Source organism: Neofelis nebulosa, chromosome 5, assembly GCF_028018385.1.
Source record: "Neofelis nebulosa isolate mNeoNeb1 chromosome 5, mNeoNeb1.pri, whole genome shotgun sequence".
NCBI classification, from domain to species: domain Eukaryota; kingdom Metazoa; phylum Chordata; class Mammalia; order Carnivora; family Felidae; genus Neofelis; species Neofelis nebulosa.
In genome coordinates, this window is record NC_080786.1 from 90,160,869 (window position 1) to 90,183,600 (window position 22,732).

The 22,732-nt window shown below is 45.9% G+C and overlaps 1 protein-coding gene across 5 annotated transcripts in view; it reads left to right on the forward strand.

The window, feature by feature from the left end:
• The window catches only part of MYLK (myosin light chain kinase), a 282,724-nt gene that overhangs the window by 144,097 nt on the left and 115,895 nt on the right, over nt 1–22,732 (forward strand). For all 5 annotated transcript variants that reach the window (XM_058731151.1, XM_058731150.1, XM_058731153.1 and 2 more), the window contains 6 exons: nt 12,224–12,272; nt 13,176–13,341; nt 14,276–14,441; nt 16,819–16,837; nt 17,972–18,507; nt 19,034–19,240. In XM_058731151.1, the coding sequence (XP_058587134.1) occupies nt 12,224–12,272; nt 13,176–13,341; nt 14,276–14,441; nt 16,819–16,837; nt 17,972–18,507; nt 19,034–19,240 (1,143 nt within the window). The remainder of the gene's footprint in view (nt 1–12,223; nt 12,273–13,175; nt 13,342–14,275; nt 14,442–16,818; nt 16,838–17,971; nt 18,508–19,033; nt 19,241–22,732) is intronic.

Sequence of the window (22,732 nt, forward strand, 5' to 3'; positions counted from 1 at the left end):
GAGCACTACTGCCAGAGAGAAATCCTTGCATGGAGAATAGATGAATATGCTCTCTCGTCTGATTGCCTGTTTGGTCACCAGGCCAGGAAACATACAACATCCTCCATGAGCACAGATGCCTTAACGATAGGACCATTCATACAATGACCTTATGTAGTGGAATGCAGCCCCAGTGTGAGCCCTGGAAAGGCTCTCCGCAGCCAGTCCTGACACGCACCCACCTCCAGGGGGTTGGTCACAGAGACTTGCCACAGAGCAAAGAAGAGACACAGTTCCTGCCCTCTGGGATCTTTCCTTCTAGTTGCGGGGCCACAGGCCTGTTCTCCAGCACAGCTGTCCATAGAAATATAATGCGAGCCATGTATAGAATCTTAAGTTTTCTAAGCCATGTATAGAATCTTAAGTAGCCACATTAAAAAAAAGAGGTGGATTCACGCCAGTCAGAGTGGCCAAAATGAACAAATCAGGAGACTATAGATGCTGGCGAGGATGTGGAGAAACAGGAACCCTCTTGCACTGTTGGTGGGAATGCAAATTGGTTCAGCCACTCTGGGAAACAGTGTGGAGGTTCCTCAGAAAATTAAAAATAGACCTACCCTGTGACCCAGCAATAGCACTGCTAGGAATTTACCCAAGGGATACAGGAGTACTGATGCATAGGGGCACTTGTACCCCAATGTTTATAGCAGCACTCTCAACAATAGCCAAATTATGGAAAGAGCCTAAATGTCCACCAACTGATGAATGGATAAAGAAATTGTGGTTTATATACACAATGGAGAACTACGTGGCAATGAGAAAGAATGAAATATGGCTGTTTGTAGCAATGTGGATGGAACTGGAGAGTGTGATGCTAAGTGAAATAAGCCATACAGAGAAAGACAGATACCATATGGTTTCACTCTTATGTGGATCCTGAGAAACTTAACAGAAACCCATGGGGGAGGGGAAGGAAAAAAAAAAAAAGAGGTTGGAGTGGAAGAGAGCCAAAGCATAAGAGACTCTTAAAAACTGAGAACAAACTGAGGGTTGATGGGGGGTGGGAGGGAGGTGAGGGTGGGGGATGGGTATTGAGGAGGGCACCTTTTGGGATGAGCACTGGGTGTTGTATGGAAACCAAGTTGACAATAAACTTCATATATTGAAAAAATAAAAATAAATAAATAAATAAATAAAAGAGGTGAAGATAATTTTCATAAAATATTTTCCTTAACCCAATATATCCAAGATACTAACATTTCAGCATATAACTAGTATAAAATTATTAATGAGATATTTTACAGTCTTCAGCCTTTGGGGTATATTTTACACTTACAGCACATCTTGATTCAGATTAATTGTATTTCAAGAGCTCAATAGCCACATATGGCTAATGCCTATCGTTGGACAGCACAGCTCCAGAAGCTCCCATTTAAATAGGGATAAACAAGGCTTAGCAGGAAAAAAAAAAAAAAAAAAAAAAGGAAAGAAAGCCCACCTTATATGAATAAGGTGGTGAGTAGTCCTGGGCAATGACATCCACAGAGTGAGTCTAGAACTTGGGGTGGAGTGAGGGGTTATGCTGAAATGACAGAGGTGCCCCATACTTGGTGGTTTGAGTTTTGTGTTCCAGGGACCAAGGATTCACTTAGCTCATTTCAAGTAATAAAGGGTTCATTTTAAGACTTGAGCTCAGGAGCCCAGGGTAAGCCAAACTGGCAGGCCCAGAGGAAATCCAGGCCTCAGGATGGCCTATACTCACCTTACAGGATTGTTTGGTGCAAATGCAGGGACACACGAATCCCCCTAGGAAACTTGTTAAAAATGCAGGTTCTGATTCCATGGGTCTGGAGTGGGAGCCTGAGTGTCTGCCGTTGTAACCAGTCCCAGAGGATGCCCATGCTGCTGGTCCGCGGATCACACTTTGAGTAGCAAAGAAGGATTCAATTACCGATGTGATATCTTTAGCCTAATACAGTAATTCTCAAATGTGAGCGTGTATCAGAATCACCTGAAGGATGTTTCTGAAACCACAAAATGCTAGGCCTGCCCCAGAGTTTCTGATTTAGGAGGTTGGGATGGGCTCAAGAATTTTCACTTATAACAGTTTTCTTAATTTTTTTTTTTTCAACGTTTTTTATTTATTTTTGGGACAGAGAGAGACAGAGCATGAACGGGGGAGGGGCAGAGAGAGAGGGAGACGCAGAATTGGAAACAGGCTCCAGGCTCCGAGCCATCAGCCCAGAGCCTGACGCGGGGCTCGAACTCACAGACCGCGAGATCGTGACCTGGCTGAAGTCGGACGCTTAACCGACTGCGCCACCCAGGCGCCCCGAACCACAAAATGCTAGGCCTGCCCCAGAGTTTCTGATTTAGGAGGTTGGGATGGGCTCAAGAATTTTCACTTATAACAGTTTTCTTGGTGATGCTGATGCTGCTGATACTGCTGCATACTGGGACCAATACTTTGAGAACCAGTGGGCTGCTGCTTATACCTATGGTTAGGGTACTCCAGAGAGACGGAATAGATTGTACATATATACGTGGAAAGAGATTCATTACAAGAAATTGGCTCACGTGATTGTGGAGGCTGACAAGTCCCAAGATGTGCAGTCAGCAAGCTGAAGACCCAGGGGAGCCAACCCTGTAGTTCCAATCCAAGTCCAAAGGCCTGAGAACCAGGGGAGTTGATGGTGTCATTTTAGTGCAAAGGCCAGCAGGCTCAAAACCCAGAAGAGTTGATATTTCAGATGGAGTCAACAACAGAGGAAGAACCCATGTCCCAGGTCAAAGGTAGTCAGGCAGGAGGAATGCCTCCTTATTTGAGGGAGGGTCAGCCTTGTCATTCTATTCAGATCTTCAACTGATTAGATGAGGCCCACCCACATTGGAGATGGCAACTGTTTTACTCAGGCTACTGATTTCAATGTTGATCTCATCCAAAAACACCCTCACACAAACATCCAGAATAGTGTTTGACCAAATATCTAGGCAAGCTTTGTCTCAGTAAATTGACAAACAAAATTAACCATCACACCTACTAAGTACTTTATTAGAATATTCCTGAATTATTTCATGGAATCTGATTAACATATTTCTCTTTTTTAAGCTATTCATTAGGAATATCAGCTAAGTAACACAAAGCTTCTATGAGAGTTAGCAGTGGTATATGATATGGTCTGGAAAGGCAGAATGGGAACATGTGCACATAGGTTGTGAGAAAGCAGCCACAAAGCCAAGAAAAGACATGCAGAGACCAGGTATAACATAACCAGAGCTAATTCTCAAACCATCCTTCCTCCATGTTGCTGGCAAGATTAGGATTGGTCATCCTTGGGACAGGTGCCACCATGTTCCAACCTGCACTGGTACAGGGCAGGTAATGGGTATAGAACATGGCTGCAGGTGGTTGTCACTTTTGCAGGCCTGTGGTCATGGCAGGTGTCACTAGGGTGTGGCTTATACTCTGCCAGTGTGATTACAAATGGAGCCTTCTTTGACTTTCGAAAGAGTCCCAGTGTAGATAATAAATTACATGGTTATCCTAGCCACGATTGACGTGTCCGGTGCAATGGGCAGTGAGAAAGCTATAAAGGTAATGTTGAGAAATAAAGGGTTATTTTAGGAGAAGAGGAGTAGCAAGAGCAGTAGTTTCAGAGGACATAGATAAAGTTTACTTTCGTCTCTGAAACATACATTCCAGTCCATTGACCACTCTGCATTAGAATGCAGTGAACAGTTTTGGGGCGCCTGGGTGGCTCAGTCAGCTAGCTAGGCATTCGACTCTTGATTTCGGCCCAGGTCGTGATCCCAGGATCGTGGGATCGAGCGCCGCGGAGCTCCTTGCTGAGCATTGAGCCTGTCTAGGATTCTCTCTCTCCCTCTGCCCCCCTCCCATGTGCATCTGCTCTCTCTCTAAAATAATTTTTTAAAAATGCAAGGAACAATTTTTTAAAGTAAATTTTAAAATAACGAATACGTGTTCACTGGGGAATAGATTTGGCCAGGAGCTCCCTCCTTTTGGGGAGTTTTCTTTGAAATAAATAGGAAGGTAAAAAACCTAGCTTCCCCCCTCTTTTTTGGACCCAGCCTTGGCCATCACTCTTTCTTCTCTCTCTGTTAGGTGCCCCATCCTTCGTGCAGATTCCTCCTCCTCTGCCTCCTTCCACTGCCCTGTGCACCACTCTGCTCCTGTCTGTGTTAGGCACTGGAGACAGAGCAGAGCAGTTCAGACAGAGTAGCTGCCTCCTTGGAGTTATTGGGAAAGAGAGACTATAACTAAGTAACAAATATAACTTTGGCAGTAGAATTAAGAGCTCCCTGACCATGTGTAAGAAAGAGGGCCAGGTAGCGGGCTGCCTGGAATGTGACGGCGGGACAAAGAGTGACCTCATGTCCTGGGATTTAAGGGAGAAGAGTGGCCCTGGGAACTCAGAGCTAACCGAAGGGTGCGGGAGCTCAAGTGTGTATTCCCATTTCCCCGTCTGTCGTTACTTGAGGGCTTCTTCCTGACGTGGACTCTCTATCCCTCTGGCTTGGCCTCTATGTGATCCAAATCTGGTCCTGAGACCATAAATAAAGCACCGAAAAATTGTGGGAGTATTTGCAGACATATTTTAGAGTGGGAAATAGTGAGACAGTTAGTGGGGTCAGCAGAGAGAGGATACGTCTGGAGAGGCAGGCAGGACTTAGACCCTGGTGACGGAAAGCCACTGGAGGGTATCAAGGAAGAAAATAACACGATTTGATTTGGGCAAAATATCTCACTGAAGGGTGTGTGGGGGTGGGGTGGGGGAGGGTGGGCGGGGTGCAGGATGCCATTGGTTTCCTGTCTTTAAGCATCGATTTTCTGGAAATTGAGAAAACAGTTGTTTCCATTTCCCCATAGAAAGCATCTTCCAGATCCAAACTGGAGAGATCAGTGTGCTGGATCTTTTAATGGCACGCCGGCCAATGAAATGATAGAAAGCCCCTCCCCTCTGCCCCTCACCTCCACTTTGCTTGTTTAGCACTTGTTCCTTTATCCCAGAAAGATACGGATTTTCCTCAGTTCCTCCCTAATCCACACCACTGGCTGGCTCAGTGGGTGCTAAGGGCTGTAGGGGTTTGCTTTGCCTTTTAGTTGCCCCTCTTCCAAACAAGGCTTGTGTTCCTGTGGTCTGCCCGGCTTTCCTCTTCCAGAAGGTCGGCCTCCTGCTCACCTCCTACCCAAGCACACTTCCCACTTGCCCCAGCCTCCCCGGCGCTGCAGCCTCCACTCTCTATACCCCCATGAAACCCCTGTCCCGCAAGCCAAGGCCCCCTGACAGTGTGGGAGAGAGAGGGTCAGGCGGCAAGCTGCTGGGAGTTTGGCAGCAGAGGGGACAGTGACCCCATGTCATGGGACCTAAGGGAGAAGAGTGGCCCTCGTGACTGCTACTCCAGCTATACTGGCACCACTGACACCCGCTTTCCTGGGGGATTTTGAATTTGTAGGAAATGCTCCTGTGCCACATTTTTTTTGCCACTACCCTTTTTTAGGGACAGATTTCTCAGATCCCCTTTATTTTCACATTGGATTAGATTGATGACATTATGGATTTTGAGCCCATGTCTGTTTACAGCAGCTGAGTCTTAAATCCTTGTATTCCTCAAGAATGCCTGTTGTGCCTCTCCTTGTGTGTGTGTTTGCCTGTGTGTGCTCTTATTTCTTTTGTACTATTTTTTTTATATCTACATTTCCCACCTACCTAAAGATCTGTAATCATATTTCCCATTGACATTCTGTATAAACTCAGTTTATAACACTCCCTGATGCCCCTTCCTTTTTTGTAGGAGCATATGCCCTATCTAGGGGTGCCTGGGTGGCTCAGTCGGTTAAGCGTTCAACTTTGGTTTACATCATGATCTCACAGTTCATGAATTGAAGCCCTGTGTCGGGCTCTGTGCTGACAGCTCAGAGCCTGGAGCCTGCTTGGGATTCTGTGTCTCCCTCTCTCTCTTCTCTTTCCCTGTTTGCTCTGTCTCTTTCTGTCTCTCAAAAATAAGTAAAAAACATTAAAATCCAGCAGCACTTGGGTGGCTCAGTCGGTTAAGCCTCCGACTTTGGCTCAGGTCATGATCGTGCCATTCCCAAGTTCGAGCCCCACATCAGACTGTGTGCTGACAGCTCAGAGCCTGGAGCCTGTTTCAGATTCTGTGTCTCCCTCTCTCTCTGCCCCTCCCCCATTCACGTTCTGTCTCTCTCTCTCAAAAATAAATAAACATTAAAAATTATTTTTTAAATTTCAGCCAGGATTTTAAAAGCTCTGAGTTTTTGTCCGTTTCTGTCTCATCAAAGTTAACAATAAAAATGTGTTAGAAATGAACATTGTTCTTTCTGCCCCACAGATCTCTTGGTAGTGAAACAGTTGTGTGTCAAGATGGCCTTGGCAGAAGCCTCACTTACTTGCTATATGGAAGAGCCACATGCAAATCATTTGGTCTCCTTTCTGCTCCTGAAGGGTGACCCCAAACCCCCTTCACCTTGACTCCCTTTCCTCCTTTATTTTCACCCTCCCCTCTCCTTTCCCCTCTTTCCCCCTCCACAGTATTGCTAGTGCCCCTGACTGGCCCGGCTTTGTCCCTGCTGACATTGCCCCCTTTCACGGGTCTCACTTCTCCCCATCTCCGACCTGTCCCCAGCCCTTAGCCAGCAGTCCACGGCTCTCATCAGACTGTATTGAATGTGCTGACTTTGTGCTGGGCTCTCAGGGCAGCAAGAGAGTTCGGTATTGCTCTCAAGAGACTGACTTTCTTGACCTCACATTTCATTATTATATTGCAGTTATGATTCAACATGTGGGTGTATTTATGAGGTGCTGACTTTGTGCGGTGCCATGTGGGAGACAGAGTACTTTGTCGGACCCTTTCTGCAGGAAGTTGGTTGGTCAGATAGGACCTAGGCTCATTAAAAGCTAAGTCAAAGCAGAACTCCAGCCAAGGCAGCACGGGTTTATTCGCCCAATAATCGGCACATGGGCTTTGTAAACTCAGAGGAGAATGAGACCCCTGGAGGCTGAAATAGTCTGCGGTGTCTTCTTGGAGGACAGACTTGGGCGAGTCCTGGAGGAACGAGTCAGATTTAGGCACAGATTGGGATTCCGAAGATGAGGACGGGAGGAAAGGGGAGAGAGTTAGTGACACCATACACACAAGCACGTACACCACACACACACACACACAAGCACATGCACACACACACATACACAGTCTTGTGTTTTTCATTTTCTCTACCCCAGTGCTCTGTAACCTGTCTTGCTTTATTATCTTCCTTTAAGGTCATTTCATGCCTTTTTTTTTTTTTTTTGTATATAACATGTCTGTTCTGCCATTTATCCTAACACTACCTTTCTTTAGGCTATATTAGCATTTTTCTTTTTATTTTTTTCTCTCTTTATTGAGAAATAATTCTTTCTTCAACTCTTTTATTTTTCAGTTGTCCACCTGTTTACCTGTGTCCTTTCATTTTCCTGGACTGCTCGTACAGTGCTTTTCTACATCATTTGCTTTTAAATCCAAATATGCCCATGAGTCGGTGTGACCTCATCGTGTCTTCTAGTGCACCTGAGCATTTACATACTGAAATAGTCATGGTTGGACATTTACATATTGAAATCGGTATCATTATAATTTATTTTCCCTTAATATTTTAGTTGGGGCTTTATATTTATTTTCTTCTTGAGATGAAATATGGGAGTTAGCAGTAAACTTTGATTCAGGATGGCACAGGGGGCATTACTAAATATCTGTTATAAAAAATGGGCATTTTTTTCTGATAAAAACCACTGTTTGAGGGCACTTGGGTGGCCGAGTCAGGTCAGCATCCGACTCTTGATTTTGGCTCAGGTCATGATCTCATGGTTTGTGAGTTGAGCCCAGTGTTGGGCTTTGCACTGACAGCGTGGAGCCTGCCTGGGATTCTCTCTCTCCCTCTCTCTCTGCCCCTCGCCTCGTCTGTAAGTGAATAAATAGATAACTTCAAAACAACAACAACAACACTGTTGTAAGCAGTCCTTAAAATCCACTCTGACGTTGCCTGCAAAGTAGGGCATCTACTCCCTGGTTTGCCTAGAACAATCCTGGTTTACTTTTGTTGTCCTGGCAGAATTATTACTTATGTCACTTCCAGTGCAGAGAGTCCCTGTCTGGGTGATAGTTAAATCATCACGTATTTTGGAAGCATCACTTCTCCTTGCCATCTTGATCACATTACTCCCCTTGTCGGTAGCATTCTCTGTCTCAACCCGGTCTTTATGTGTCCTTTAACAAAAAAACCCTCGTTCCCTCCACTGTTGAACTTTTCACTCCTAAAACCTGCCAGCGTTCTCTTTTACTCGTCCTTGAAAAATCTAAGAGAACTGGTTCAATATTTTCAGTGCCTTGGCCTTTTCTTCCCCCCTCACTAACTCGATCCTGTCTTCACCAGTTCTCTTAACCTACTCTTCTATTTTTGGCATTTCCATCCTAATCCCCTTTCCACTTATTTTCTTCCCTAGCCTTACTGTTCTGCCAGATTTTCATACTTTCACAAAATTAATTTTGCCTTATCTGACAACTTGCAACTTCAAATTTTTGCCTATAAATAGACCTTGTTGGTTATTTTAGCCCACATTCTCTTTTGGTTTTGATGTCCACTCTCCAGTGTTAACTCACATTAAAATAAGCACTCCGTTCCATTTCTAGCTGCCTGCTTGGTGTGTTACCTTTGGATCATACCATAAACTGCTCTCACCCTGATATAAAAGTTCCTCCAGACAGCATTCTTTTGCTGTTCTTTTAGGCAGTGCCATATTTTTGCTCTATTTTTTTAAAGTAATACAGGAATTTTAGCCTTTGGATTAAGATGTTTAGCTCCCGAGAGTCTTAAAAATGCTTAGTCTATTTTTTTTATTGTGGTTAAAATACACATCAATTTACCATTTTCATCATTTAAAGTGAATTCAGTGGCAGTAAGTACATTCACCATATTGTGCTACTATCACCACCATCTAGTTTTCATTTTTTTTAATGTTTATTTATTCTTGAGAGAGAGAGAGAGCAGGGGAGGAGCAGAGAGAGAGAGAGAGACAGATTCCAAAGCAGGCTCCAGGCTTTGAGCTGCAGCTCAGAGCACGACACGGGGCTGGAACTCATGAGCTGTGAGATCATGACCTGAGCCAAAGTCGGATGCTCAACCAACTGAGCCACCCAGGCACCCCACCACCATCTAGTTTTAAAACTATTCATCATCCTGAACAGAGACCCCCCCCCCCGGCATCCCCACTGAGCAGTTACTCCCATCTGCCTCCCCCAGGCCCTGGAGAGCCACTAATGTGCATTGTCCCCATCCATTTGCCTCTTCTGAACATTTCATATAAATGGAATCACATATATTTTTTTGAGTCTGGCTTTTTTCACTTGGCGAATTTCCCCAGAGTTCATCCGTGTAGTAACATGTAGCAGTACTTTAGTCCTCTGTATGGCTGAATAATATTCCATTATAGGAATAGACCACATTTTGCATATCCATTCATCAGATAATCAGTCTAATTTTTATCAAATCTTTGCTCCGAGATGAAATGAGTGATACAGTAGCCTGATGAGGGCAGTGAATGGTACATTGATATTTTTCAGAGGGCGTCTCAGCGATTGGGTATGTGGCTAATACCATGGTGCTTAGCCGATAGTAGTCTTCTGTTGGGGTAGCAGAATCTTTTTCCTTTTTTGTCTTTCTTTCTCCATCTGCCCCTTCTTTTTTTCCCCCCTTATTTTTGGTAACTAGATTACATTTTGTTTTTTCTTTACCATTATATTTATAGGTTTCAAAAAATACAGCTGAATAAATTACTCATAGTTCTCCCACCCAAAAATAATTACTATTAATAATATTTTGATGTATTTTCTTCTGGTTGTTTTCCTGTGCTTGGATGCTTTATTTTTTCCTAGTTAAGATCACATTGAGTTCATAATATTGTAGGATGCTCTCTCTCTCTCTCTCTCTTTTTTTTTTTCCATAAAGTTCATTTATTTTACAAGAATTTGAATCCTACAAGGATTTGGGCACTGTTCTGGATACTTCTGATGAATGAATAAGAAGTTCTGGTGGGGAGGGGCGCCTGGGTCACTCAGTTGGTTAAGTGTCTGACTTTGGCTCAGGTCATGACCTCACAGTCTATGGGTTCGAGCCCCACATGGGGCTCTGTGCTGACAGCTCAGAGCCTGGAGCCTCCTTCGGACTCTGTGTCTCCCTCTCTCTTTCCTTCCTCCACTCATACTCCGTCTCTCACTGTCTCAAAAATAAATAAACATTAAAAAAATTAAAAAAGAAGAAGTTCTGGTGGGGATATGGTTTGGGAGTCATCAGCTTATAAATGATATCTAAAACTTCCTGTGGTGGGGGGGGGGTAGGGAGGGAGAATCAGCAGTGCAGAACTAGGACCCACTCAGCCATGCGGGCCCTCCCACGTGCAAAGGTGGAACAGAGAAGGTGGTTGACGAAGAGTAGGCACCTGGCAAAAGCCAGAGGGTCTGGAGGAGCATGTACTTGGGAGTGGAATAGCCCCATGTCAAATGCTGTTGAGCACCTGAGTGATGGGGGACAGAATTATCCATTGCGTCTGGCAAGACAGTAGTCAGGATGAGTTCATTAGAGTACAGAGGATCACAGCCCACCCAAGTGAAGTATGCCGAAGAGCAAATGATAAAATACTGCAATGTATTTCTGCATGTTTCATATATTCTTAAACATAATTTTATGGCAGAATAAGATGTTCAGTTGTACACTTTACTTAACCACTTATTATCTTCCTACTGTGTGACATTTATAGTTTCTAATTTTTACTGTTACCAAGAAGACTGAAATGAAAAGCTTTGTAAACTTTCTTTTCTACTTTTAGCATCACTTCCTTTGATTTGGAGGCACAGAAAGGAAGGTGCTGGTCTAAGACCAGAGTCTCTTTAGAGCTTATGATTCTTATTCGCTCTAATACTTTCAAAAAGGACTGAATGGTTTGCCCTTCCTCCAAAGGTGTCTGAGGGGCCCCAGCATCTTGATTGCAATTGTCAGTTGGGTCCTCCCTGAACAAGTTTCTCCTTTTATCTGCTTAGAAGTTCTTTTAACCTTGAATAGACTATTGAATGGCAAGAACCAAACCGACATTATGGAATGAAAACTATACACAATTCACTGAATAGTTGTGTTAAACAGAAATACATGTACAATAATTGACAATCCACTGGAACCATAACTTACATGAGATACTGGTGTTAGCTGTTAATCCTTTTCCACGAAGGTTCATTCATCCGTAAACCTGATACGGCCAAGGGAAATACGCAGTCTCCATTCCCGTGTTCCTGTGCCTTCCTACAGATGTGATCGGTGCTAGAATTTAAGGAAGTTTACCCCTCTTCCAGTAAACATCCTACAGATTTCCCATTGCAGCTGCCTGCTGATATTCAGGGAATGACTTCCACACCTTCTATGTGTGCCTTGGGCAGGGTTTTATAAACATTCCCAGGTTGTGGCAAAAAGAGAACAACTTCCAGGCTGATCACTGTCTCAGAAATGTCCTCCTTTCCCAAATCTCCATATTCCTGAAAAACACCCCACCACTTTAAGGTCACTTCCTGGTCACATTAGGAGTTGTCCCTCCCCAGTAGCAGCTGCCTGACTGGGTTTGCTATTTAACTGCTTCCTCTCCACCTTACCCAGGACCTGTAGTATCCACGGTGCTGCTGATGCAGATTCTGGTGAGGTGCTGGCGGCAATGTTGATTGTATCAAATGTGAATAGATCTAGTGCGAGAGATGCGTGTGCATCTCCTTCCCTTCCACAGGCTCATCTTCTGGAGAGGCCTTGGATCGCCAAAGATAATCCCCTAAGTAGAAGGTCCAGTGGCATGGGATAGTTTAGCAGAATGGTTGAGTGTTCTACAACAGGCACACCCGGATGCATTTCTGCACTATTACTGGCTCTGTGACTTGGGCGAGCAACTTAACTTTTCTAAATCTCTTTTTTCTCGTCTGTTTAAAACATAGAAGGATAATGTAGTACCAGCCTCCTTAAATGATGTTATATCAAGTGCCCACCATAGTGCCTGGCCCAGGACAGGCTCAGTCGGGGTGAACTGTTTCTGTCAGTATCCCATCCCCACTCCTGTTGTTGACTCTTCTGACTTTCATTGCTCTGAGTTGGTGGCTCAGACCCGACTCTTCAAGCCTCTCTCTCTTTGTTTTCTACTTGCAGGGACCTTTGTGAAGAAGCACAGTCAGCCTGTTGTTTCCAAAACCTTGGGGTAAGTTGTGGAATATTCAAACCAAGGGAAGGGCCAGATTGGCTTTTCCTGCTGATCTGGCAGAACCAGGTCTAGGGTGTGAGTATTCTTAGACATCCTGGGCTATAATAACTTAACACAGGAGCCTACAGGGATGTGAGGTGGCCCTCACACAATGCCTGTGGATAGCCCCTTTGACTGGTTCAACTGCTAAATGCTGAGGAAGAAGTGGCCATAGTCTGCAGGGATCACTGACAATCAAGGCAATAGTCAGAAGATGTAAGTAAGCAGACCTAGAAGAGGCAATCAATATGTGACACCTCTTATGGAAAGTAAACCTGTATTGGTAAAGATAAGTAACAGTTGCTGCTATAACAGACAAGCCCCTAAACTTTAATGGTTTAATGCAGGGAAAGTTGATTTTTTTTTTTACTCAAGCAAAGTCCACTTAGATATTCTTGAACAGGTGGAAAACCTTGCCATCATCTTTCAGGGACCCAGGCTCCTCCCTTCTTATGGTTCCATCATCTCTTGGCCTTGGAGCTTCTCTTGGGTCTTCTGCATCCAGAGAGAGAGTGTGGAGAATCTCACAGGAGGTTTTTGTGGGTTGAGCTGAGAGGTGGCAAACGTCACTTCTGCTTGCAGTCTGTTGGCCAGAACCCAGGCTTTTGGCCAGAGCTCAGTAGAATTCAGGTATACCTTACTTCAAGGGAGGCTCTTATATGAAGTCTGGTTGGATGTTCAGGAGGTAGAAGACATAGGCTTTGGTGCCACAGACGTTTCCAGAGGGTACATGAGAAATGTGTTTGAGGCACGGAATTGGGAAGGTTGCCCTTTGCTGGTATCTGACCCAACTTAAGTGACGTGGGTGGAGGGCAGAGAGAATATCTGAATTGCTACTGCACTCTGCTGATTTCTTTCCAGGGACAGATTTGCAGCCCCTGCGGTGGAGACCCGTCCCAGCATCTGGGGAGAGTGCCCACCGAAGTTTGCTACCAAGCTGGGCCGAGCCGTAGTCAAAGAGGGACAGATGGGACGGTTCTCCTGCAAGATCACTGGCCGGCCTCAACCCCAGGTCACGTGGCTCAAGGTGAGGTTTTATCTGCCCCAACTCTGGCCCAGGCCTGGGGACCCTGAATGTGGAGGGTTAGACCCTTGGACCGACAGGAGTCTGTCTTTCCAATCAGTTCCTTCTGTTTCAACTCTAGTCATTCTCTAGGGTTCTCTGTAGGTCAGTAGTCATGCTTCTTCTTGCCCCTATTTGGACACTCTGCCTCTGTTACTCAGCCATCAATGTCCTATAATCCATATACTCCCCAAATAGCATTAAACTTCTGAGTCAGTGCAGACATGACCATGTCAAGAGAGTGGAATTTGAAGTCATGAGACTAGGTTTCAAGCCACAGCTCCGTCATTTGTGAAACATGTGATGCTGGGCAAGTCATTTGTCTCTTGGAACCCTGGTCTCCTTATCTGTGAGGCAGAGATGATCCCACCTATCTCAAAATACTGTCTGGAGTGTTTCATTCAGGGCTGGACAAGGTGAAGGCAGAGCAGAGGAGAGGGGGATCAGGGCCTTGAGGAGATGTGGGGAACATTTGGGGTCAAGACCTACGAGAGTCGCTTTCATAGATGGAACTCCTGGATGAAAATGAGTGATGGGATACTTTTAGCTATTTCCTAATTCTCCTGGACTGACCCTGGAAAAAGAATAAAGGAGAGGGAGGCAAAGCAGAACCAAAGTGAGGAATGTAGGATGTCCTAGGCTCCTTTGGAACTAGGGCTCCTTTGGAACAACTTCCATATGCCTGCTCTAAGCTGGACCTGATGCCGCACCACACACATAGACCTCAAGTCAGGGCCCTTGGATTGTCCAAGGACTCCTCTCTGAGCACGTTGACAGAGCCCAGAGCAAAGGGTTCTGCCTGTGCCTGGCATCTGTCCCCCCGGGATTGGCAGGAGGTAGGATAGTGCCAAAAGGTAAACAGGTTTCTCTGACCAAACTACCCTCTGCCCATCCACAGGGAGATGTTCCCCTGAAGCCAAGTGCCCGTGTATCTATGTCTGAGAAGAATGGGGTACAAGTTCTGGAAATCCATGAGGTCAGCCGAGATGATGTGGGAGTGTACACGTGCATGGTGGTGAATGGGTCGGGGAAGGCCTCCATGTCGGCCGAGCTTTCTATCCAAGGTATCGACTGGTGGGCGGGCCAGTGCAGAAGGCCCCTCCTAGAAGGAGCTGCTGTTCATTACAGATCTGTGTGACACTGACCCGCCCACATACCCATGCCTTCCCTAGGGGCGAGATCTTGAACTTAGTCACTGCACTGTGCCCCACGCCTGTGTCTGCAGCCTTTTCTTCTTGCTCAGACTCCTTTTTGTATCTCTAATTGCCACTGGAAAAGTCAACGTTGCTCATGTCTCACCATCACCTCAACTTTAACCTGCCTAAGATTTAACTTATCATCTACTCTGTCCTTCTCTTCAAGTCTTCCCTCAACTTAACTCTTTCTACCCCTGGATTCTGCTTTTCCTTCTTACCCGGGCTGGGCATTTCAGCATCTCCTTTGACTCTTGCCTCCTCCTTGCTTAGGCATCAGCCCCTATCAGTTCTCCCTAGGAAATCTCTTTGAATATGTCTCCTCTTTGCATTCCCTTTGCTCCACCACATCCAGCCTGTGGAAGCAGGAGTGTGGGCAGGGAAGGGGATTGGCATCACTCCGCAGAGTGGGAACCTTGAGCAAGGTGGGATTTGGGGGGATCAGGGAGAGAAATGACCTTCAATCTCCTCTTCCTGTCTCAGAAACGATTCCTCCTTGCTCTCTTCACCATTGATGTCTCAGGTGTTTTTCTCAACTCACAGAGAGTTCTACGTTGCAACCCAGGACGTAATATATATATATATATATATATATATATATATATATATATATATATATATATATATATATATATATATAAAAAACCGAAACAAGTTTCATAAAACAGTCCTGAGTTGTACTATGTACAGTATGTGCTGGTATTCTCTATTCCATCCTATACTATCAAAAGTCCTGGTCCTGAAGAAGTAGACTTTACAGCTCACCATGGGATGGAGACTCACTGTTGGACATTGAGAAGAGTGATTTAACCACTCCCTCTACCTGCCCTAGCACTGAATTAAAGAACTGCTCCCTTCTCAGATTCTTAATGGCAAAATGATATGTTGCCTGGGATATGTTTTAAGATACTCCCGGGGGAACCTGGGTGGCTCAGTCGGTTAAGCGTCCAACTTCGGCTCAAGTCATAATCTCATGGGTCATGAGTTTGAGCCCCATATCGGGCTCTCTGCTCTCAGAGCAGAACCCACTTCAGATCCTCTGTCCCCCTCTTTCTCTGCCCTTCCCCTCTGGTTCTCTCTCTGTCTCTCTCTCAAAATAAATAAATAAACTTATTAAAAAATACTCCCAGAAGAAATTCCTCTAAAAACCAAAACAAAAAGGGATAAGAAAGACTGGTAAAATGTCACTATTTTTTAAATCTGAGTGATGGCTTTCAGAGTTTGTTATATCTTCTCTACTAGTGTATGTTTTGAAATTTTCCATAGTAAAATTTTAAAAAAACAATGTGGCAGGAAAAAATATATGGTATTTTTTTCTCTTTGAAGAACTGACTGTATTTTTTTTTTCAATGTTTATTTTTGAGAGACAGAGACAGAGTATGAGCGGGGGAGGGGCAGAGAGAGAGGGAGACCCAGAATCCAAAGCAGGCTCCAAGCTCTTAGCTTGTCAGCACAGAGCTGGACGCAGAGCTCAAACTCACAGACCACAAGATCATGACCTGAGCTGTTGGATGCTTAACTGACTGAGCCACGCAGGTGCCCCATCCCTGTATATTTTTAAAGCAAGTATTTGTGAAAACTGGTCACTTTGGGAGGTTTGTTTTCTAGGGCCATATGTAAGTTAAACTGTTTGGGTTTGAACTTTTCAGATGTTTATTTTTGTTTGTCCCATAATTGGTTTCCTTCTGTGGCTAGTGAACAGGACAGGTCCCGTGGCGCAGAGTATGGCCACTGAGGCCACCGTAGATGGCCCAGGGAAGCCCTGGAAATGTTGACATTGTCTCAGGGGAGGGCTCAGAGGAGCTCATCAGATCCACCTGAGTAGTTCAGGACCAGGAAGCTGAGGGAGTGAGGGAGGTAGGAGTGGAGGTGAGGGGCAGAGTGGGAGCTGGGGACGTGAACACTCCATAAGAAATGAAAAACAGTGGGGCGCCTGGGTGGCGCAGTCGGTTAAGCGTCCGACTTCAGCCAGGTCACGATCTCGCGGTCTGTGGGTTCGAGCCCCGCGTCAGGCTCTGGGCTGATGGCTCGGAGCCTGGAGCCTGTTTCCGATTCTGTGTCTCCCTCTCTCTCTGCCCCTCCCCCGTTCATGCTCAGTCTCTCTCTGTCCCAAAAATAAATAAAAAACGTTGAAAAAAAAAAATTAAAAAAAAAAAAAAAAGAAATGAAAAACAGTGTTGTCTTATCACTTTCTCCTCTCGGTACCTGTAATATTCCACTAACAGTCTACCCCTCTCCCTTTTTCCAGGTTTGGACAATGCCAATAGGTATGTCTAGGCTTGTAGTCATTTCCGTCTTGGGATGCCCTGCAAGAAAAGAGGTTGTAATGGAGAAATGCCTCGAATTTCCGAGTCGTCATATAGGAGGGAGAACTGACTGTTGGGGGACATGGTTGTGTTTGGTCTCATTCTCCTGTTGCAGTAGGCCATACAGGTTCTGTAGTAGGCTTGCCATCGTGGTGAGACTCTTGAAGACGCAATGCTGTCATCTTTCCCAGAGTCTGGCCAATGCCTTTACCAGTTAGTAGTCATTAGGAAGGGCGCTGTGCCAGGCAGAATCTACTCGCCCATGTAGCACGTCTTCACCAGGAGCTTCCTTGCCCATGCGTGAGGCCTGGGGCTAGACGCTGGGTCTGCAGGGTGGGCAGACATCTGGTGGAGAGAAGGGGCTTTCAGCGGAGCTGCCATAGTTACCAGCTGCCATGCATCTGAGGAAGGGTAATGGGCAGCGCTAATTTAGATTAGAGGTTCAGAGAAGCCCATCCTGAACACTTGACATTGAGCTCAGGCCCTTGAAGGGTGGTATTAACCAGAAGAGGAAAAGCTCAGGGAGAGAGTATTCTCAGGAGAGGGGTGGCACTGAGGGGAGCTGCAAGAGCACGTGTGTGGCTGTAGCGTGGTAGGCGTCGAAGATAGTCTTGTGAGGTCCAGGAGGCAGCAGGAGCCGGCTCACATGGGCCATCTTGAGAAGCTCACTTTTATTCTCAGTGCACCAAAGATCAGCTGTGCTTCTCATGCAGAATCCAAAATGGATGCAGAGAACCAAATGGATCAGAGGGGGCCAGCGGGGACAAGGGGGAGCCAGTTGTGTGGTGGGAACTAGGGTGGCACTTGGGTGGAGGGGGAGAAAAAAGGCTGATTGGGTAAGTGCAGACAGGACATTCTGGATTGGGATGAGGGGCAGGGAAGTGTCAGGAATGACTGCTTGCCTTCTGGGTTGGGAAGCTGAGAAAGCTGCAGAGAGAGACCTTTGCCTGTACTCTGTCTTAATTGGTAGGCTTTCATGATCCCTGGAGTCTGTGCCGTGAAGAGTAGTGTTTGTGAGTAACCAGATGATCATTCTATTTCTCCTCCTCCCTCCCCGTTGCCCGCCCCTCCCCCTGCCAAACCACCACCACACAGGTCATTTGTGAGAGGAACAAAGGCAGCCAAATCAGATATCAGGAAGGAAGTGACCAATGGAGCGACGCAGGGGCCGAAACTGGGCAGCCTGGAGCCTGCAGCTGAAAGAAAAAACTGCTCCGGCACCCAGAGAGGTGGCTCCCTGACCTGGGCTACAGGTAGCCATCCTCAGCCCCTTCGGGAGTCCAAGCTGGAGCCATCTGGGGACCGACCTAGGAAAGCCCTGAGCAGCCCCATCCTGCAGAAGACTTCCAGCACCATCACCCTGCAGGCCGCAAAAGTCCAGCCGGAACCAAGAGCACTGGCCTCGGGCGCCCTCTCTCCTTCTGGAGAAGATGGGGAGAGGCCAGCTGCCCCTCCTCCGGCCACCCTCCCCACCAGGCATTCTGGCCTGGGAAGCCAGGAGGTTGTGAGCAAGGTTGCTACCAGGAAAATCCCCATGGAGAGCCGGAGGGATTACACATTCCCCAAATTTGAAAGCAAGCCCCAAAGCCAGGAAGTCAGTGAAGATCAAATAGTCAAGTTCAGATGTGAGGGTGAGTAGAGCCGAAGAGGGTCACCGCCCCACCCCACCTCACCAATGTAGCCCCTGGGTGGCTACTCCCTCCCACCTGGCCCAGAAACCACCTCACAGGGGTCTTCCCTCAGGAAGGACTCAGTCTAGTAATGTGCCTTGTTCTGGAGAAACACCCAGCAGTGGCCCGACGTTCATTGTTGGATAGGGCCTCGGCCCTGTGCCCTAATTCTTACCACTCTAGAGGGGAAAACCCATCATCAATATCACCATCAAAAAACAAGCCACAGGGGCTCCTCTTTTCTCCCTTCTGCTGGCTTTGGCTGATCTGGAGACCTGGCTCGTCTTCCTATGTCTGTCCTCCCCAAGGACCCTGCCTCCATCTTGAGATGTTTACTCCTGTACAGTGCAGGGTGAGGGGTAAGAGCCTCTTCAGTGGGAGGGCAGCTCACACCAGCCCTAGCTCCTCCCATGGGCCCAGCCTGCCGCCCGCCCCACTGGCACAGTACGCTTTCTGGGAGCCTCATGCCCTTTGCCTGGCCCTGTAGTTTCAGGGACCCCGAAGCCTGAAGTGACCTGGTTCCTGGAAGGTGCCCCCGTGAGAAGACGAGAAGGCATCGTTGAGGTTTATGAAGAAGGCGGATGCCATCACCTCTGCCTGCTCAGAGCGCGGGCCAGGGACAGTGGGAACTACAGCTGCATGGCCTCCAATGTCCAAGGCCAGGTGTCCTGTGGCTGGACTCTCTTGGTGAAACGTGAGTACACTCCTCCAGTCACCCTGGGTTTTCCGGGGTGGGGCCATCCATGGGGTGCTTCCTACACCACAGGAGTGTCGCCCCCTACCACCCCCACGCAGGGTGTACAACCCCACAGAAGCACCGTCCCCACCCACATGCCAAGGCCAAAGTCATTGCTCCAGGACCGTGACTCCTGATCAGGAGTTCACGCCACAGTCCCCTCAGAATAAGCATGCCCACAACCCATGCCCAGCCCTGCCCAGAGCTCCCTTTTCTGGGTTCCTCAGCTGTCCAAGGAGTGCCATGACTCATTCTTGTAACCACAGAGAACCAAATGTTCACTAAATATACACATTTAGAGTCATAGGAGACGATGTGGGATCCCGCATCTTTTATGTTTACTGAAATATCTGTTTATAAAAGTTATGCATGTTCACGGTGGGGGATTTAAACACAAGATGGTCTTATGACTCAGAAACATTAAAAGGTATTTTAATGTCTTTAAAACAAAATCGGCATTGTGCTGTTTGTATACTGCTTTCTATTCTAATTTGTTCATGTTACATAAGCATCTTTCTATACGATTTCTTTCTATATTACCTTAATATTCTTCAAAAACATGATTTTAAAAAAGTGTTTGCATACTTATTTTTAAGAAAGAGAGAGGGAGGGGCAGAGAGAGAGGGAGACACAGAATCCCAAACGTGGAGCTCAAACTCACGAACCATGAGATTGTGACCTGGGCCGAAACCAAGAGTCAGACACTTAACCGACTGAGCCATCCGGGCACACCTCAAAAACATGACTTGAACAGTCATATGATATTTCATAGAATAGCGTATCTGATTTAGGCTTGCTCTTATCATTGAATATTTATGTTGTTTCCATTTTTTCACTGTCGTAACAAAACTGTGATAAATATCCTTATACCCATCTATCTCTATAAAATTTCCTCCTTATTTTGAATGCTACTTAGGGACCCTCAGCCCATTGAGGAACATATTAAACCACAGGGATAGAGTCAGCAAATTTCAGGCTGTTGGAAGTTCTATGGGACAAATACCCTTTGCCTATTTTTTTTAACAAATAAATTGCAAGAAAAAGAGGAGGAAGGAAAATTTCCAATTGGAAACTTTGATGAAAAGATACATGAGATATCAACAGTTGTAATCCATGGACTTTCTGTGGATCCTGATTGAGACACCTTTAAAAATGTTTTTTTAAATGACAACACAAGGAAAATTTGAGCATCCATAAGATATTTGATATAAAGGAATTAGTGCTATTTTTAAGATACGATGGTCTTGTGGGGTTTTTTTTAAGTCTGTGCAGTTTAGAAATATGAATTGAGTTATTTACTGGTGAAATAATATGATTTCTGATATTTTCTTCAGAAATAATCCATGTGTAGTGGGAGCTGGTGGGCATAAAAATGATATGAGATTGGCCATGAGTTGATAATTATTAAATTTGAGAAACAGGTATATGATAATCCACTGTACTGCCCTCTTTACTAGAGTGTATGTTTGAAATTTGCCATAATAAATGTTTCCAGAAAAAGAAAGGAAAAGAAAAGAACTTAGTGCTTCATCCATACAGTAGGATTCCATGCAGCCAGTAAAACAAATATGGCGGATCTGTGGGCTCTGATGGTGAAGCATGTCCAAGATATACCAGTAAGGGAGAAGAGCCAAGTGCAGAGCTGTGTGTATCATATGCTATTTGCACAAAAGGAAAAGAATCTATTTAGATATGTGCACACAGATGCTTACGTGTGCATAAAACATTTCTGGAAGGGTCCACGACTTGTCTCAAGGAAGGGAAACTGGGGATTCTTAGGAAGAGGTGGGGGTAATCTTACTTCTCACTACATGAATACAGTTGATTTACTTCTCAATTGGGATTTTTCCTATGTTCATGAATTTCTTCATAAGAAATAGTATCCGTTCCATTTGGAGGTGGGAGTTCCTATAGAGTTCACAAGTGCAAGAGCCTGAGCCTCATCATCCCAGGCTCTATGCATGGGATGGACACATGGCATCATGTCCACCGAAAGTTAAAAAGCATCATTTTGCCAACCAACATTGTTGGAGTGTTAACTAGCATTATTATTAAATGGAAGCTGTGCATCAAGACTCTCCTTACAGTCAGGTGGGGATGAAAGAGAATGTGGTCTTCAGAGCTACCACAGACCCCGGGGCAAACGGGATGGGAATTAAGCCTGCCACAAAGCTGGCTCTTCTCACCAACAGTCAGCTGTTTGTTTTTGAATGAATGCTGCTCAGAATGTTGTAAGTCTTTGGTTAATGCCCAGAGTTCAGAAAAAGTTGAATTTGACTGTGTTTGCCAGTGTCCTTGTCACTTGTATGGAGGAGTGGATTTTAGAAGCCCTTATGCTGTCATTGCAAAAGTACTTCTCGACTCCCCCTCCTCCTGGAGACACTGGCTGGTCTAAAACCGTTCCTGATGACTTCACCAGCATGCAGGTCATCTGACACATGTCTTTTCACCTTCTCTTGCAATACCCTCTTTCTCCCTTTTGTCCCGTTGCTGCAGAAGAGCTGTCTGTCTCTCTTACCTGGACTTCCCTCTCCATCCCTTCCTCTCTCTACAAAGATCTTATTTAATGATGATTTACTCTCCCATCATTTCTTCAATCTGTCTCCCTCTCTTTATCCAGAGTCTTTCTCACTTCTCCCTAGAAGCGTGCTCTGGTCTTCCCTATGCTGAAAAAGGAAAGAAAGTCTCCCTTCTGCTCGACGGCCCCTGAAGCTCCTCCTTGATTTCTCCACTTTCACCCCAAACTTGCTGCAGCTGTAGTATTGATGCACAGCTTCCATTTGATAACAACAGCTCACACTCCGCAAAGGCCTGCTCAACGTGCCAGGCTTTGTGCTAGCATTTGTGCTAGCTTTGTGCTAAATGCTTTCTCTCTGGGGGCGCCTGGGTGGCTCAGTCGGTTGAGCGTCCGACTTCGGCTCAGGTCATGATCTCGTGGTTTGTGGGTTCGAGCCCCGCGTCGGGCTCTGTGCTGACAGCTTGGAGCCTGGAGCCTGCTTCGGATTCTGTGTCTCCCTCTCTTTCTGCCCCTCCCCCACTCGTTCTCTCTCTCTCTCTCTCTTTCATAAGTAAATCAGCATTAAAAAAATTTTTGTTTTAAATGACTTTGATTTGGGGTACCTGGGTGACTCAGTCAGTTAAGCGTCCGACTTCAGCTCAGGTCATGATCTCATGGTTCGTGGGTTCGAGCCCCGTGTCAGGCTCTGTACTAACAGCTCAGAGCCTGGAGCTTGCTTCAGTTTCTGTGTCTCCTTCTCTCTCTGCCCCTCCCCCACTTGTGCTCTGTCTCTGTTTCTCAAAAATAAATGTAAAATAAATAAATAAATAAATAAATAAATGCTTTATCTCTGTTATTCCATTCAGTTATCCCAACAGTCTCGTGAGATCATTGTAGTCACACCCATGTTCCAGATGAGAATACTAAGCTGTAATGAAGCTAAATGACTTGTT